The sequence below is a fragment of the Glycine max genome, chromosome 17 (assembly GCF_000004515.6).
Source record: "Glycine max cultivar Williams 82 chromosome 17, Glycine_max_v4.0, whole genome shotgun sequence".
NCBI classification, from domain to species: Eukaryota; Viridiplantae; Streptophyta; class Magnoliopsida; order Fabales; family Fabaceae; genus Glycine; species Glycine max.
In genome coordinates, this window is record NC_038253.2 from 35,625,688 (window position 1) to 35,640,714 (window position 15,027).

Consider the following 15,027-nt stretch of genomic DNA (forward strand, 5'->3'; position numbering starts at 1 on the left):
ACTATCATTATTAATTGCATGTTTAAATTCACATGAAATCATTTAAAATTACATTGAAATAACAACTAATATGTTTTTAGGTAAATTATGTTCACATCTTAAACAATTTAGATAGAGTCCAAAATTAATAAATTGATTTTGAATTGAAATAATTTTAAATAATTTTTTAATTGATAGTGACTTTTACTTTTTAGAATAAAAATATTTAATTATAAATTAATTTAATTCAAAATTAATTTTAATTAAATAATGAAGTTTAAAAAATTAATTTAATTCAAAAACAATTTTACAATTACTCACCCAAACACAGGCTAAGTGTGTATGTTTCTATATCATTTTAAAGTCATGTTGAAATACTAGTTAATATAATTTTAGATAAATATTTACATATTTAATCTGACATTTTAGTGACTCTTAGTATAAAATTAATTTCAAATTAAAGAAATTTTAGTGACTCTTGTGTTGAATAAAAAAAATATACTATACTTTACTGCTTTATTTTTTTTATCAAATACAAATTATTCCACTTTTAAATCATCAATTATGAAAAGTTAATTTTATTTAAAACCAATTTTGCAAAACCTAATTAAAACCCACCCCTAAACTCTTTGGTCCATTATTTGCGATAAATACAAATTGAATTTAATTTCAATACATGGTTAGTGCCAAAAATTTACATTATGAATCAATAAAAAAAATGATAAATGTTACTTTTAAAGTAGTCATCATAAGTTCATAAACTAATTATACATTATAATTTATAGTTAGAAGGCACTATAAAATTTATTTATATTATTAGTACATATACTACTTATTCATTTAAGTTTACATGTATTATTATTAATATATTTCCTATATAAATAATTTATTTTTTTTTTAATTTTTAAACTTATCAATATTTTATCAAGCATAGAAAAATCAATCTTTTACATTGTGCTGGGAAACAATGGTAGACTTTACATATGTTTGAGACTATGCAATTATACCACCTGAATTTGATAATGTTACAAGTAAATGTGTTAACATTTTATATTTGTCTTTTTTTGTTTTTATATCTTTTTTAACCCACTACTTCTTCTATATAAAAAAAACATTGCTTCTCAATTTTTTTTATTTTTAATTATAAAATATGTAATTTATTTGATTAGTTATATTAAAATTTTATGGTTTTAATATTTATGTCATTATTTGTATATATAATAAATATTATCATTAAAAAAAATTAAAATGCATTGGGAAAGATTGTAAAAAAAATTGATGAATGAGAAAAAAGAAATGCAAAACAAAATTACAGCTTCAAATGCAACACCCCTATGGTATCAGACAACATTAAAGAAGCCGACTGAGGGGGCATTGTGTCCAATCTTGAAATGAAACATCATGACTGACACCATATTTAGCAAGCTAGTTAGTACATGAATTAGCTTCATGCAATGTATGCTACAAGTTGACGCTCCAAGGTAACTGCAGTAGCTTCCTAATTGCATTAATCAAAGGAAAAAATGGAAGAAAGTGATCCAAGCTACTCTTAATCAATTCCAAGGCCATCATAGAGTTTGTATCACATAAAATAACACAAAATCCTTCCCTTTAAGCTTTGTTAAGAGCATGAAAAAGAGCGAATAGCTCAACCCAAATACTAGTTGAAGTGCCACACGACCCATAGAAGCCAGTGATCTAGTTTCCCATATGATCCCTAAACAAGCCTCCAAAATTCATTCTTCTTGGATTTCCAAATGAGTTTCCATCAATGTTAATTTTGGTGGCAAGAAAGGTTGGTGTTTCCCATCTGACTTGTTGACATTGTTGGTGTTGTCTTGGATGGTTAAACGCCTTCATGATGTCAGCAAAAAAAGATTGGATTTGACTAACAATCTGCCAAAGGTCCCATAGCTGATCATGAAAAATAGTTGCATTCCTAGATTTCCACAAAATCCAAATGGTGATTGCAAAAAGAATACCATTTGGTCCTTTAAGATTGTTGACCAGCCAATCAAAAACATTAGATGTATAGAAATTTGAGGGCTTGTCTAGCTTCAAGTGTTGCCAAACTTGGGTTGAATGATCACAGTCACGAAGAAGATGGTAAATGGTCTCATGTGCGTTGCCACACCTATTACAAAAAGCATGAATAGACATATGTCTATAGACACGAAACACGTTAGTAGGGAGGCTACCATGCAAGGTAAGCCATAAAAGGTGTATAATATTCTGCGGTAATTTTAATTTCGAGACCCAAGTCCAGTTCACTCAATGAGGAAAAGGCAATGGACTCTTGGAAATAAGCCAATGAAAGACGAATTTAGAGGAATGAACACCATTAGCAAACGGTCCCCAAATTACCACATCATCAACAATGACATGACTTTTGAGCCCCTCTTTCACCTCTTCGAGTAGAACCATAGCAAGCATATAAAAATGCCAAGTACCACCATGGAAAATATCACATAATCGTAGAGTGGTGTCTTAGATATTAACAAAAGGGACCAAGTGGCAAAAATAATAATCTTGTAACCATTTGTCATACCAAATAGATATTTCTCTCTTTCCAATTCAAACTTGAAACCCCATTCTGAGGTTATCAATAGCTTTAACAATTGAGTTCCAAGTATAAGAAGCTCCTTTGATAATAGATGCATGAAGGATGGCACCTTGCCTCAAGTATTTGACTTCTAGGATTTGCACCCACTGTTTATGTCTCGCATGCAGCATATCCCAAGCATGTTTTCTCAAAAGAGAGATGTTGATGTGTCTAGCAGGGCGTATGCCCAAACAACCACTAGATGTAGGAAGAGTGATGGTTTTCCAATCCACCCCATGGCAATGATTATTTCCCAAATGAACTGGCGGATAGTAGAGTCAATCTTGTAACAAACACCTTCAAGTATCCGTAAATTTTGCATAGTATAAATGGGCATAAAAGTCAAAATATTGATTTAGCTAATGTAACTCTACCAACTCTATTTAGAAGCTTCACATTCCAACCTACTAATCTCAAATTAGTCTTCTCAAGGATTTAGTTGAAATCACTATTTCAAACTCTACTAGACAACATCAAAAATCCCAGATATTTCCCAATTTGGTGGGTATGTTGGAACTGAGCTATAGTCACAAACTTGTCTACCTTGATATTAGAAATATTTTTAGAAGTCATAATTTTGGGTTTGTGAACATTAACTTCAATCTATAAGCCAAGCAAAAAGCATCAAGGACTTCCTTGACAAGTTTTATTTAGGAAGATTTGGCCTTAGTGAACAACAAGCAATCATCTACATAGAAAAGATGAGAAATACTAGGACCATGGTGAAAAATTTTAATGGGCAACCAACTTTTCTCCTGCACTTTCATTGAATAAGCAATGACAGCTTTTCCATGCAAAGAACAAACAAATAAGGAAACACGGGGTCCCCCTATCTAAGACACCTCTAAGGCTTAAAAATATTAAGCTTTTCTCCATTCCATTTCATAGACAAAGTCGTGGAGAAGGTGCAATTCATGATAATGTCAATAATCTTTTGGGGGAGTCCAAAATCACTAAAGGTGATTCTCAGACATTTTCAATCTACTTTATCATAAGCTTTTTCAAAATCAATTTTGAACATGACAAACCCTTTTTTCCCTTTCTTCTTCTTATGCATTTGATGAACTATTTCTTGAGTTATTAACACCTTGGGTATAGCTTTGAAGAGGACGTTACACAAGCTTATGTGTCTAAAATCTTTAAAAGTCATAGGAACATATACTTTAAGGATAGAAACAATTATAGTTTTTGTCAAGCTAGTGTCAAAAGTCCCTGTAGCAAAGGCAATAGCTACCATACTCAAAACATTATTAGCAACAACACCCCAATAAGATTTGAAGAAGATTGGTTGGAAGCCACTTACTCCAGGAGCTTTGTATGAACTCAGAAAAGATAACATGTCTAACATCTTCCATGGATACCTGTTTAATGAGAACATCAAAAAAACTCTTGATCTACTTGAGGAACATGGAAAAGATGAAGGCTTCATGGATAACACTAGTCTCTAGATTGAAAGAGATTCTTGAGGAAACATAAAGCCTTCTTTTTTAGCACCTCATCGCCAGTACACCAAACACCTCCAATATCAAGGCTTGATATCCTGTTTCTTCTTCTCCAGATGATTGTTTATGTAAGGAAAAATTTGGTATTCTTGTTACCAAACTTAATCCATTGTTCCCTTGATTTTTGATACCACAACATCTCCTCTTCATGGAGTACCTGATCATACTGGACCTGAAGTTGTTTCTCCAAAATAATAAAATGAGAATAAGGGAAAGTATCAAGTTGCTTATGCATTCCCTTAACCCTAGCCTCAATCTGACGCTTCTTTTGAAAATGTTGCCAGAAACTCTCTTATTAAACTCAATTTGTTCTGAATATAGCCAAGTCTTTTATGAACATTACCAGCAATAGAAACCCATGTGTGTTGAACAAGAGGTGTATAATTTGGATGAGACATCCAAGCTGTTTGAAAATGAAAATATTTAATCCACTTACTCCTAGCTTTCACATAACTAAGAAGAAGAGGGTTATGATCTGAGTTATGCATCGAAAGAAGTTCAAGTAAAGCTTAGGGAAACATTAAGCACCAATCAGAATTAACTAGACACTTATCAAGCTTTTTCCTTACATGACCATCGGCCTGAATATTTTTCTGCCAAGTAAACCAGCCCCTTATCTTTTCCAAATCCATAACACCACAAGCATTCATCATATCCGCCATGAGACAAGCACGAGAAGAGTTGAATTGCCCTCCTGAAACTTTTGAGGGGAGAATAATATCATCAAAATCCCTAATCAGTAGCCACGAACCTCTAATTTGATTCCTTATATCTCCCAAGTGATCCCATAAGTGATGACGGTTGGAAGGTACAAGTGAAACATAAACTGTAGTGCAATACCAAACAATATATTCCTTCTTTTGATTGAAAAGGTTATTGCTTGGTTCATGGAATGAATCAACGAACATGTAATATTCACTGTAAAGGACAAGACCCAAATGCCCAGAGTGGCCCACAACTTCTTGAACAAACAAAGGAATGTATCCTAACCTGTTCCAAAAATCTTCAACCCTAGAAAAGAGGCCATGAGATTCAAAGACTAAGAAGAGGGAAGGATAATGCAAATTAACAATATCGCAGACTTGACGCATAGAGCTTTGACCCCAGGCACCCCTAATATTCCACGTTATAATTGAAAAGTCCCGAAACAAATCCATAAACACACAAATAGTAAGCATGGTAATAAAACTGAAGGTCTACATTGGTGCGGTTTGTCCTTCCAAGGGTGCCTCCTAAGCCATATCATCCTAATTGATCACATGAGTCTCCTCCTTATTGGTTGTGTCCATTGGTTGACTTTGACTATCTTCCTCATTGCTTAAAATAATAAACATGTTTGGAGAAGTTGTCTTCATAGGCATGGTTGACTTTGCATTGAATCCCATGTCATAAATGGTGGTACCATCATTTGTTGTCAATGGTCCCACATGGTTAACGTGTTGATTGTCAGCATGCTTGTCCCTTGTAGTTTCAAATTTTTTAACTACACTATTCTTCCACACCACCTCATGATTTGGCTTTGCAATGGTCAGTACATCATGTCGTGGTTTTTTTTATTTTTTTTCTTAATAAATGAACCCTTGTCTTTGGTAGGCGTTGCAACATACCCCTAGGCCCCATTATTAATTTATGGATTCTCATGATGCATAGAATTATTGTATCTATTTCTATCATGAAAAATTTGTTGATGCTAATTTATAGGCCTACTTCCCTTATTCCCCTTTTCTTGCTTTTTATTTTTCCTGTTATGAGATCTCTTCTTCACCACCAACCAATCGCCATGTAATTGATCAATCTCATGATTGGTTTTGTCCTCCCCATTAATAGCATCATTATTGGATATAAATATTTAAATTAGTAACTGCATGAGATGTGGAGCCCACGCGAACCATCGTTGAAGTAGTTGCAAATTGTTTCTCCTTCCCTTTATTGATCGGAACATGTGACTGAGCAATATTATGATCATCTACAAGGACAACCTTAGGATAATTATGAGCCAGGTGACCATAAAACCTGCAACAAGAACAAATCCTATGTAAGCCTTCATATTCCACTTTGTACCAGTGCCCCTTCAACCAAACCTTACCCACTACAGGCTTGTCCAAGTCAATTTGCACACAAACTCTTGCAAATTTCCCACTCTGACATCTAGTGTATTCGAGTCCACCCTAATAGGTTTGCTTATGGTTGTAGCAAGAGAGAAGGATGCTATTATCATAATAAACAAGGTTCAAACATGAAAACCTAACCCAAACAAGGGTTTTTATCAATTTTTGCCAATGGAGATATGAATTCCGGGGGACCATGTCGGGACTGTTAGGTAGTGATAAAAAATCATCCATGGACCATCTTCCATAACCTTTGCTTTGTCAGCCTCCATATCAAATTTGACCATATAAAAATTATTCTCAATGTCTAAGATATCAAAACCTACAGTTAGTCTCTATACTCTTGATAGCCTATCCTTCATGACAGGATAAGCAATATTTTTTCCCAGAAGCTTCACCACCAGAGCGTCTTGCCAATTAAGGAGCACACAAACCCATCAAAAATTGAATCTACAATGTGCACCATCGATTTCAACGGATTATCATCTTCAAAAACTATCATTGTCAACTTCTGTTGAATCAAGTCTATTTTTTTTGCCTTGGTGGCACAATCACCTTGTTCTCCAACATGAGATCTTAGAAAGAAGTCTATTTATTTTCTCATTCGTCATTCGGAGCCTCTTTGTCGGAATCCCCATTACCCAACCCTAATACAGAGAAAAACAAAACCTTAAATCATTGTATGCATGATAGTTTGTAATTAGATTGTAAAATGAAAATGTAAAGAGTAAAATCAAGTTTTCCTAAGACTGTTTTAATTTTCAGTAACTTTAATATCAAGTTAATAGTTAATTAATTTTATTCCTTCCTATTAATAAATATTAATTGCTTGTCAACTATGGATCATATTCAAAAAGTTAGAGAGGACTACTTCTAGTTTCCACGCGTTGCGCGTGCGTTACAAGACCAAATTGTCAAATTGCTGAAAATTAACGTTTGGTCCAAAATGTGTAGCCTGTAGCGTAGAAGTAACATATTTAATTTGGGATAAAAAGTTAAAAGAAAGAAATAAAAAAAATGAGATAATATTCAAAGTTGTTTGTTAGAAAATAAAATAAAATATCAAAATTTAACAATTTTGTTTTATTTGATTATGTAGAAAATAAGAAAAACATGTATATAAAACAACTTAGGCATTCCTAAAAAAGGAAAAAAAGTAGAAGAAAATAAGGACATTTTTTATTATTATGGTTAAAAAATAGTTGATACAAGTTGTAATATGAAAAAATAATTCTAAATTCTCTTATAGTATCCTCTTGCTTCCTTTGTATGATAAATATTGAATGCATTTTATATTTTTAAGACATTAAATACAATATTTTTTATTTAAAATTCCTTTATAAAATAGTAAAAAAAATTAATAGGAAATATGGTATTACTCATATGCAAAAGTCTTATAAAAAAAGAAACAAATTTATAAATAAAAAACTTGTATAAAAGAAGGAAAATGCTGATTGGTACGAAATCATTTTCGTAAGATATGTACGAACGTCTTTGTTAATTAATATTTATTTTAAGAGAGAAGATTATCCCGTATAACTGATTCTTGTAATTCCAGCAAGGAAACGTTGGTACGAAATACCATTTTTTATAGAAGAATCATGTTGTAGTTGTCTATTGCATTTTTCAAGTATAAATGTCATCTATTTTTTCATAAAAAAGGAAAAATATCATCTATTTGCTTTTTTACTACCTCACTTTTGTTTTTTAGAATTCAATAATGTTGTACTTTTCATGTGAACTGTCACATTATTGTTTTCTAGAATTCAATGACATTGCTCATTTCACATGAACTGGAAAAAGTCCTGCCGCAAAATTGAGAAATTCTTAAGGCAACATTTTCAACATAACTTGTAATAAATAATTTAATTTAATTAATATAAATTCGATTAAGTGTGCTTCCCAATGTTCCCATATTACCATCTGGTGAAATTTTCACATAATCACCCACTGCCACTTTTTTTTTTTAACTTTGAGTCGTATTGCACAATAATTACAATAAATGCAACTTTAATTATAACGAATCACATCATAAGGCAGCTAGCTGTCTTCATCTCATGAAAATATTATTGCAATATTCAATATAGCTAACTTTATCTCATGAAAAGATTTTTGTGATATTCAACATACGATTATCAGTGCATTTCAACTCAATCTACCTTTTTCCAACTTTTTAAGAATTTTTTGGCCAAAATTAATCACTTTATTTAAAGTGTTCTAATTAGAATTTTAGGTTCTCAAATGTCAAGAACTTCTCGAAAATTTTAATTGTTGATTATGAGATTAATTTTTTATTCTGAACTTCGTTCTTTCTCCCTCTTAATCACTTTAGAGGAACACTCTTAATCACTTCACACGAACAGTTAGGTGCTTCTTTTTCTTTTTTCATTTTCTTTTCACTTTTCAGAATATTGTTAAAATCTTTTTTTTATTTAATTACTAGTTTAATTTTTATAATTTTTAAATTTATTTATTTTAATCCCTATAATTAATATGTAAATTTTTTAATCTGAAAATTTACATTTTAATTCTCAAAAAATATTCGCAGTTAAAATTCTTCAGTTAAAATTCTTTAATTAATAAAATTAAAGAAATTTAATAAGAATTTTTGGGAAATTAAAATATAAATTTCATAGATTAAAAAATTTCCTTATTAAATATCAATAACTAAAATATCTACTGGTCAACTATAAGACATAAATTTAAAGATATAATAGGATTAAATGAGTATTTAAACTATATTTTTTTTTATCTATTTCTTCTTTATTTCCACTTTTTTCTTAAAATATTTTAAAGACGTCAATTCCACCTTCCTTATTTTAAAGACGAAATCCGTCCATCTAGGATAGCTCCGGCACCAAACATCTGCACAACCAAACTAGCAATTAATCAAATTAAATAAAATACAATAAAATAAAAACATAAAAAACCATTAAGAGAAAAAAAAAATACCTTGCACCAAACGCAAAGCAATGAACGAAAGATAACGGAGGTTCAACGGCGGCGACAAAACCACCACACAACGTGACGAACGAATGACGGAACGCTAACGGCAAGAACAACAAACTCATGAATGCATACTCGCTAACTCGAATTCTGAAGATAAAAATTTCACAAAATCAAATTGTGAATAAAGATTATACTTTAATTTTCTAGGGTTTTATTTTTTTTTAATTGAATTTTAATTAAAAACTAAAATTGTCCAAAAAAAATTTCCTTCCATAGCAAATGTTATGTACAAAAAGAATTCTCCGAGTCCAGGGTCCAGCCTCTTAGGTCTACGCCAACAAAATCTTCCAAATTCTCCGGCGACGCAATCGGAGAGAATCCGTCACCGGCGGCGGAGATCCGAATATTCCGGCGATTCAAAAACAACCTGTGAGAGAGAAACAAATAATAATAATTCATAGATCTTATTTTTCTTCTTCTTCATCATCAGCTTTTGACATGATTGAAAGACGACTCTGTCGCGGTTCAAACGCCGTTCTTCTCCGCTGTTGATGCGATGAAGGACGAATCAGCGCGGTGAGAGCACGTTTCACCCACTCGCCTTCGACGCCACCGATTCTCACGAGCGAGTTCTTCATTGCGGACCGGCGCATGTTGAGCCGGTTCGACGGAAACGAACCGGTTTGCGCGCTGTGGCTGTTTTTGTGGAGGCTGCATCGGAACGAACCGGGATGCGTCGTAGGGGAACACATGCACGATTTCTTCTGAGCCGTGACGTGGCGGTGCTTCGCGATGACGTGGCTCGAGACGGTCCGGTTCGGGGAGATGGACCGGTCGAGAGCGAACCGGACCGAGTGCGAGGGAAGCGGCGCGGCGCTGAATAGGTTCACACGTGTCGGGGAAGTGGAGCGGGGAGGCACGTGCGAGTGAGGTTTTCTGAAGAAACTCGACGAAGGTGAGTGAAACGGTGCGTTTGATGTTGAGTACGAACAGAAGCTGTTAGAATGTGAGAGAGAAGAAGAAGAAGAAGAAGAACGAAGCACTGGTCCACTAGATTTCGTTCTTGAAGAACTCGCCATTACGAAGAGGAAAACTGAGAGAGAGAGAGAGAGAGAGAGAGAAGGAAAGGGCAAAAAGGACTTTTTGTATTCTTCTTCTTGTTGTAAAGTCCCCTTTGGGGAGTTGGTTCGGCAAACCTAGCGAGTCTCGGAGGCTGGTCTTATACTGCGTAACAGATGGTTCATGGTTGTAATTAAGTTCAAGGTCAAGGGTATATTCGGAAGATGCTAACTAACCATGGTTGAGTGAGGTTGGTTAAGTGTGGTTTAGGATCTGATCAAACGGCTTGTTAAAAAGGATGCAGAATCTGAACCGTTGATCTCTGTGTAGGATGTTTCCTCGGCCACTTCAATGGCTGCCACGTGGGATTATTTATTAACTAAAGTTAAATGCGCTTAATTGTCGGTTAAATGCAAATTAATTAACCACGGTCCACGGTGTCCCTACTACCTTTTGAATAATCTTTCCACGGGGCGTTAAGGCTTGACCAAGTTGCTAGGACGCATAATTAATGGGCTAACTACTTTCATTATTTTTGTATATATATACGAATATACGTATACGATACCAGTACATTACGGACATTTTTTGGATTTTTTTTTTCCTTAAAATCACATTTGTTTTCTCGGATTTGATTCCGAATGCTGTATAACTCAAACTTTTGAAATCTCTAAGGTTTGAAATATGAAATATGAATGGTGTGACATATCTCTCGTGACATGTTGTAGTGTTAGGTGAACGTTTCAGTATATTGCGTATTTACTTTTTTTTTTTTGTGAATGACATTATTGTGATCTATGAAGGTTTTGTAAGCAGATAATTAACCTATCTATTTATTCTAGCCTCCAAAAAATATATTTGTATATACAGTATATATAAAACTTAAGTGAGTTATTAGGGTGGATATTATTTTTAAATTAGTTAATATAAAACTTTAAAATTTATTATTGACGATAATTTATGATTAAATAATAATATATAATACTAAAACTATTTTGTGTTGTTAATTCATAACTCATTTTTCCTACTTTTCTTTCTTGGTTATATTTTTATGAATCATATTAAATGCTATTAAATTAAAGAAAATAAATCGTTATTCTTTTTTTGGTACATAAAACAAATCGTTATTCTGGAGTACACTTGAATTTAGCCAATGAATATTCCCTTAAAAGAAATTTACCCATGATTATGAATAAGCTTTTAGTTAAGTCTTTCAGATGAAAAAAAAAAAACGAAATAGTATGGCAGCGTGTTAATACTCGTAGCTTTTAAGTGGGAAAGCGGTAGTTAAGAATCCTTTTTTCTTCTTTCAAACAAATAAAAGGCTTAAAAATAATAATAAAAATATTAATAACATCCTTGTTGTTAATACTAATAAAAAAGTCATTAATTGTAAACTAGTAATAACATTTAATAAAATAAAATTTTCACAACTCAAACTGGATTTGATTGAAGTTTGTCCCCTAAATTTGAGATTAATTCGATTTTATCATTAATTTTTTATTCAATTTAACATTCTAATTTTTATGTTTCTATAATCTGACTCCAAATTTGATCTTTTATTTTAGCCAGTGAAATGATGAAATTTTTTATATGTTAATCGTAATTTATCATTTAAAAAATCTCCTCGGCCATCTCTAATAATCGATGAAAGAAAAAATGAAACATAAAAAAAATAAAGAACAAAAATGTGTTCATAAGCATGGTTCAATTATTATCAAACTAACTGATTATGAATGAGTATATTTTACAAAATTCATTGATTTAATTTTTAAAACGTTGGTCCAAGATATTATTTAAAAATTAAATAAAATAATAATTATAAGCAAGGGTGATGTTTAAGGGTGCATTTGATTTATTAAAAGGATATGGTAAATAAGACAACACTAGACAAGTAGCTAAGTTACAATACAACTTTTTGTATTATACATTGTTTGGTGATCAATACATAATACATAATAGAAGTAATTTTATATTGTATTTTATTTGATATACTTATGTTGTGAACACAATAATGTAAATTTTATTATAAATTCTACTTGTATTAGCACACCTTGATAACGTAACTAAGGAGAGACACTTCCATGAAGGAAGCGCAATCCTTGACACCACAAGGTCATGATGATGGTAGTGGTGACATAACGGCGCAACGTGACATCGTAGAGTTGGCCAAAAGAAAAGAGTATAGCGGGAAGGAGAAAGATAACGATTGAAACATTTGGATAAATTAATAATAAATAAATAAAAAAGAAATAATGAGTAAAAAAGAAACAACACCCATTTATACGACCCTCATGAGGGACTAAGGTACAACGTTTTGAAGAGGGAGGTTTAGAGAAGGAGATGCATATGAAAAAAAAAGATAATGAAAAGTCAGAAAATAAGATTTTTACTCTTGTTAGACACTTGACAAAAAGTTATACGATTTAGTGAGTTACAAGTTTTTGGGTATTTGTCAAGTCCATTATTTAGTTATTTTTTTAAATCAAATATTGGACAAATATTTTTGTGTTGTTCATTCCCTTTTTTTTTATCGAATCAAATACAACCTAAAATTGATTAATTTGTGCTTGAATAAATATTTATAAGTTTTATTTTATATAATTTTAAAACAATTAATTTTACTTAACATGAAATTTATATAAAAGTTGTAGTTTTTAAAATAGTTGACTTCAGATGTATATTTATAATAAAATTTAATATAAAAATAATTAAATTAATATACGCTCAAGCAAAAGAAAGAAATTCTCTCAAAGACTAATTTTAAAGGAATATCTTTATAATAGTTTCAATAATCGACAAACTATAAAGATTTGAGAGTTTCTAGTAGACATGACAAGAAAACTCGTACTCATGAGTATCCGACCAAATTCGTTCCAACTTTAACGGGTAATATCCAAGTTAATCGGGTATGGATTCAGGTTCGGGTTTTTCTCGATAACCAAAAGTCGGGGATGGGTATGAGATTACTACATCCGCCCCAACCCCGAACCCGGACCCGTCACGCCACTTAAAATTTATAATTTTTGCATAATTTGATCAAAATGCCTTGAATTTTTATTACTAGTTAATTTTATTTTAGAATTTTTACATAATTTAATATTCTTTTCTTAACCATTTTTGTAGACACATGCGCTATAATAAATTTATTGATATATAAGTAGTTAAAATTAAATGTTTAACAATCAATTTATTTATTCTAAAATTAAATTTTTAATATTTTCTTTACAAAAAAAAATATTTTTCTAATTTGAATCGAGTAGGGTAGGAGATACTCAATACCCGACGAGTATGAGGATGAGATAATAAATTTTATCTTATCGAATATAAGATACGATTAGGGACATGTTGAAAAGTGAGGGTCAAAAATTTGGAAGACAATACCCATTCATGTCCCGCCCATTATCATGTCTAGTTTCTAAAAACAAGACTTTGAGAGTTTGCATTTATTTGGTAAGGTTAAGAGAAAGGAGATTTGTATCCAAGTTGTTCTATATTATCGTTTTTTTCTTTATCTCTATAATTTATGTTTTGACTAACATTTTTTTTATTCTCGTTCTTTGGTTTTTAAATAATTCAAATTGCTAGTAATTATTTTTTATCTCAAGTTCTCATGGGATCCATTCTCTACTCTTTATATTAAGGATGACAAAAGGTGGGTTTGACTATTCTCAGTCTGACTTTCATTAAGAATAAGTATGAAAATTAATTTACTTCTATACAATTTTATTCTCGTTCTTTGGTTTCTTTATCTCCGATGACTGTCAACTTTTTCCTAAAATTAATTTAGTTCTATTCAATTTTAAATAAATCATATACTAAATCATTTATTACATTTTAATTTAAAGAATATATAAAAATGAATAAATATTGAATCAGAAAAATAAAAATTCAATACGTAATTATTTTAATAAATTGTAATTTTATATTTTACTCCCTCCATTCTTTTTTAATTATGAGATTTTGAAAAAATATGTATTCATATTTATTTGTCACTTGCAAAATTCAAAATTATATTAATTACTCTTTTATCAATTATACTCTTATTAGTTTTTTATTTTTAATTAATTTACACATGTATTTTATTGTAAAGTAGAAAGAGAAAGGAATGAAATAGGAAATTTCACAATTATTTTATTGAAATAAAAAATTAATGTATTTTTTTATTTCTACAAAACAACCTTAAAAGATAAAAAAAATGAATGTTGTATTATTTAATCATTATTATATTTTAAATGATTTACTATCTTTGTGTTTAAAAAACAAGTATTTGTCATTATGTATCATATTTTTTAATTTATTTTTTTAATCAAGTGATTAATAGGTTAAAATTAAAGTTAAATTATTTTATATAGTACCTGAATTTGATCTGTAATGAAAAAAAATCTTGAGTAAGTTTTATCGGTGGGTTAAAACAAAAAAAAAATCCTTTTGAAAAGCATGTTTCACCTTTTTTTATAAAATCCATTTCAAATTAATTATTTTTCTTTTACCTAAACATTCTTACATAATGTTCAATATTTTAGTCAATAAATAATAGATGTTGTAAACTAAAAAGATAAGCTTTTCCTCTCCTATAAGAATTGGAAAAGACGACTAATTAGTTATAACCAAAAAGTAATAAATAAAAAGCACAACTATTATTTTTTCTCAAAAATATTAATTAATTAAGATGAAAACAATTAAATACAAAGTGATATAACGAATCTAATTAATATTAAAGGTTTAGAAGAATAATAAAAACTATTATCATTTAAATTGCTCTAAAAAATATTTATCATTTAAATTAATCAACTTTCTTAGTTTTCTTAAATTAGTTAAAAGGTTT

The 15,027-nt window shown here is 30.7% G+C and overlaps 1 protein-coding gene and 1 pseudogene across 1 annotated transcript; both read right to left on the minus strand.

The window, feature by feature from the left end:
* LOC106796704 (proline-rich receptor-like protein kinase PERK13) overlaps positions 1 to 15,027 on the minus strand; it is a 71,882-nt pseudogene that overhangs the window by 33,990 nt on the left and 22,865 nt on the right.
* LOC100780557 (uncharacterized) lies at positions 9,262 to 10,360 on the minus strand. Its single transcript, XM_003550145.5, has one exon. The coding sequence runs from the start codon at positions 10,217 to 10,219 to the stop codon at positions 9,605 to 9,607; it is 615 nt and encodes a 204-aa protein (XP_003550193.1). The 5' UTR covers positions 10,220 to 10,360; the 3' UTR covers positions 9,262 to 9,604.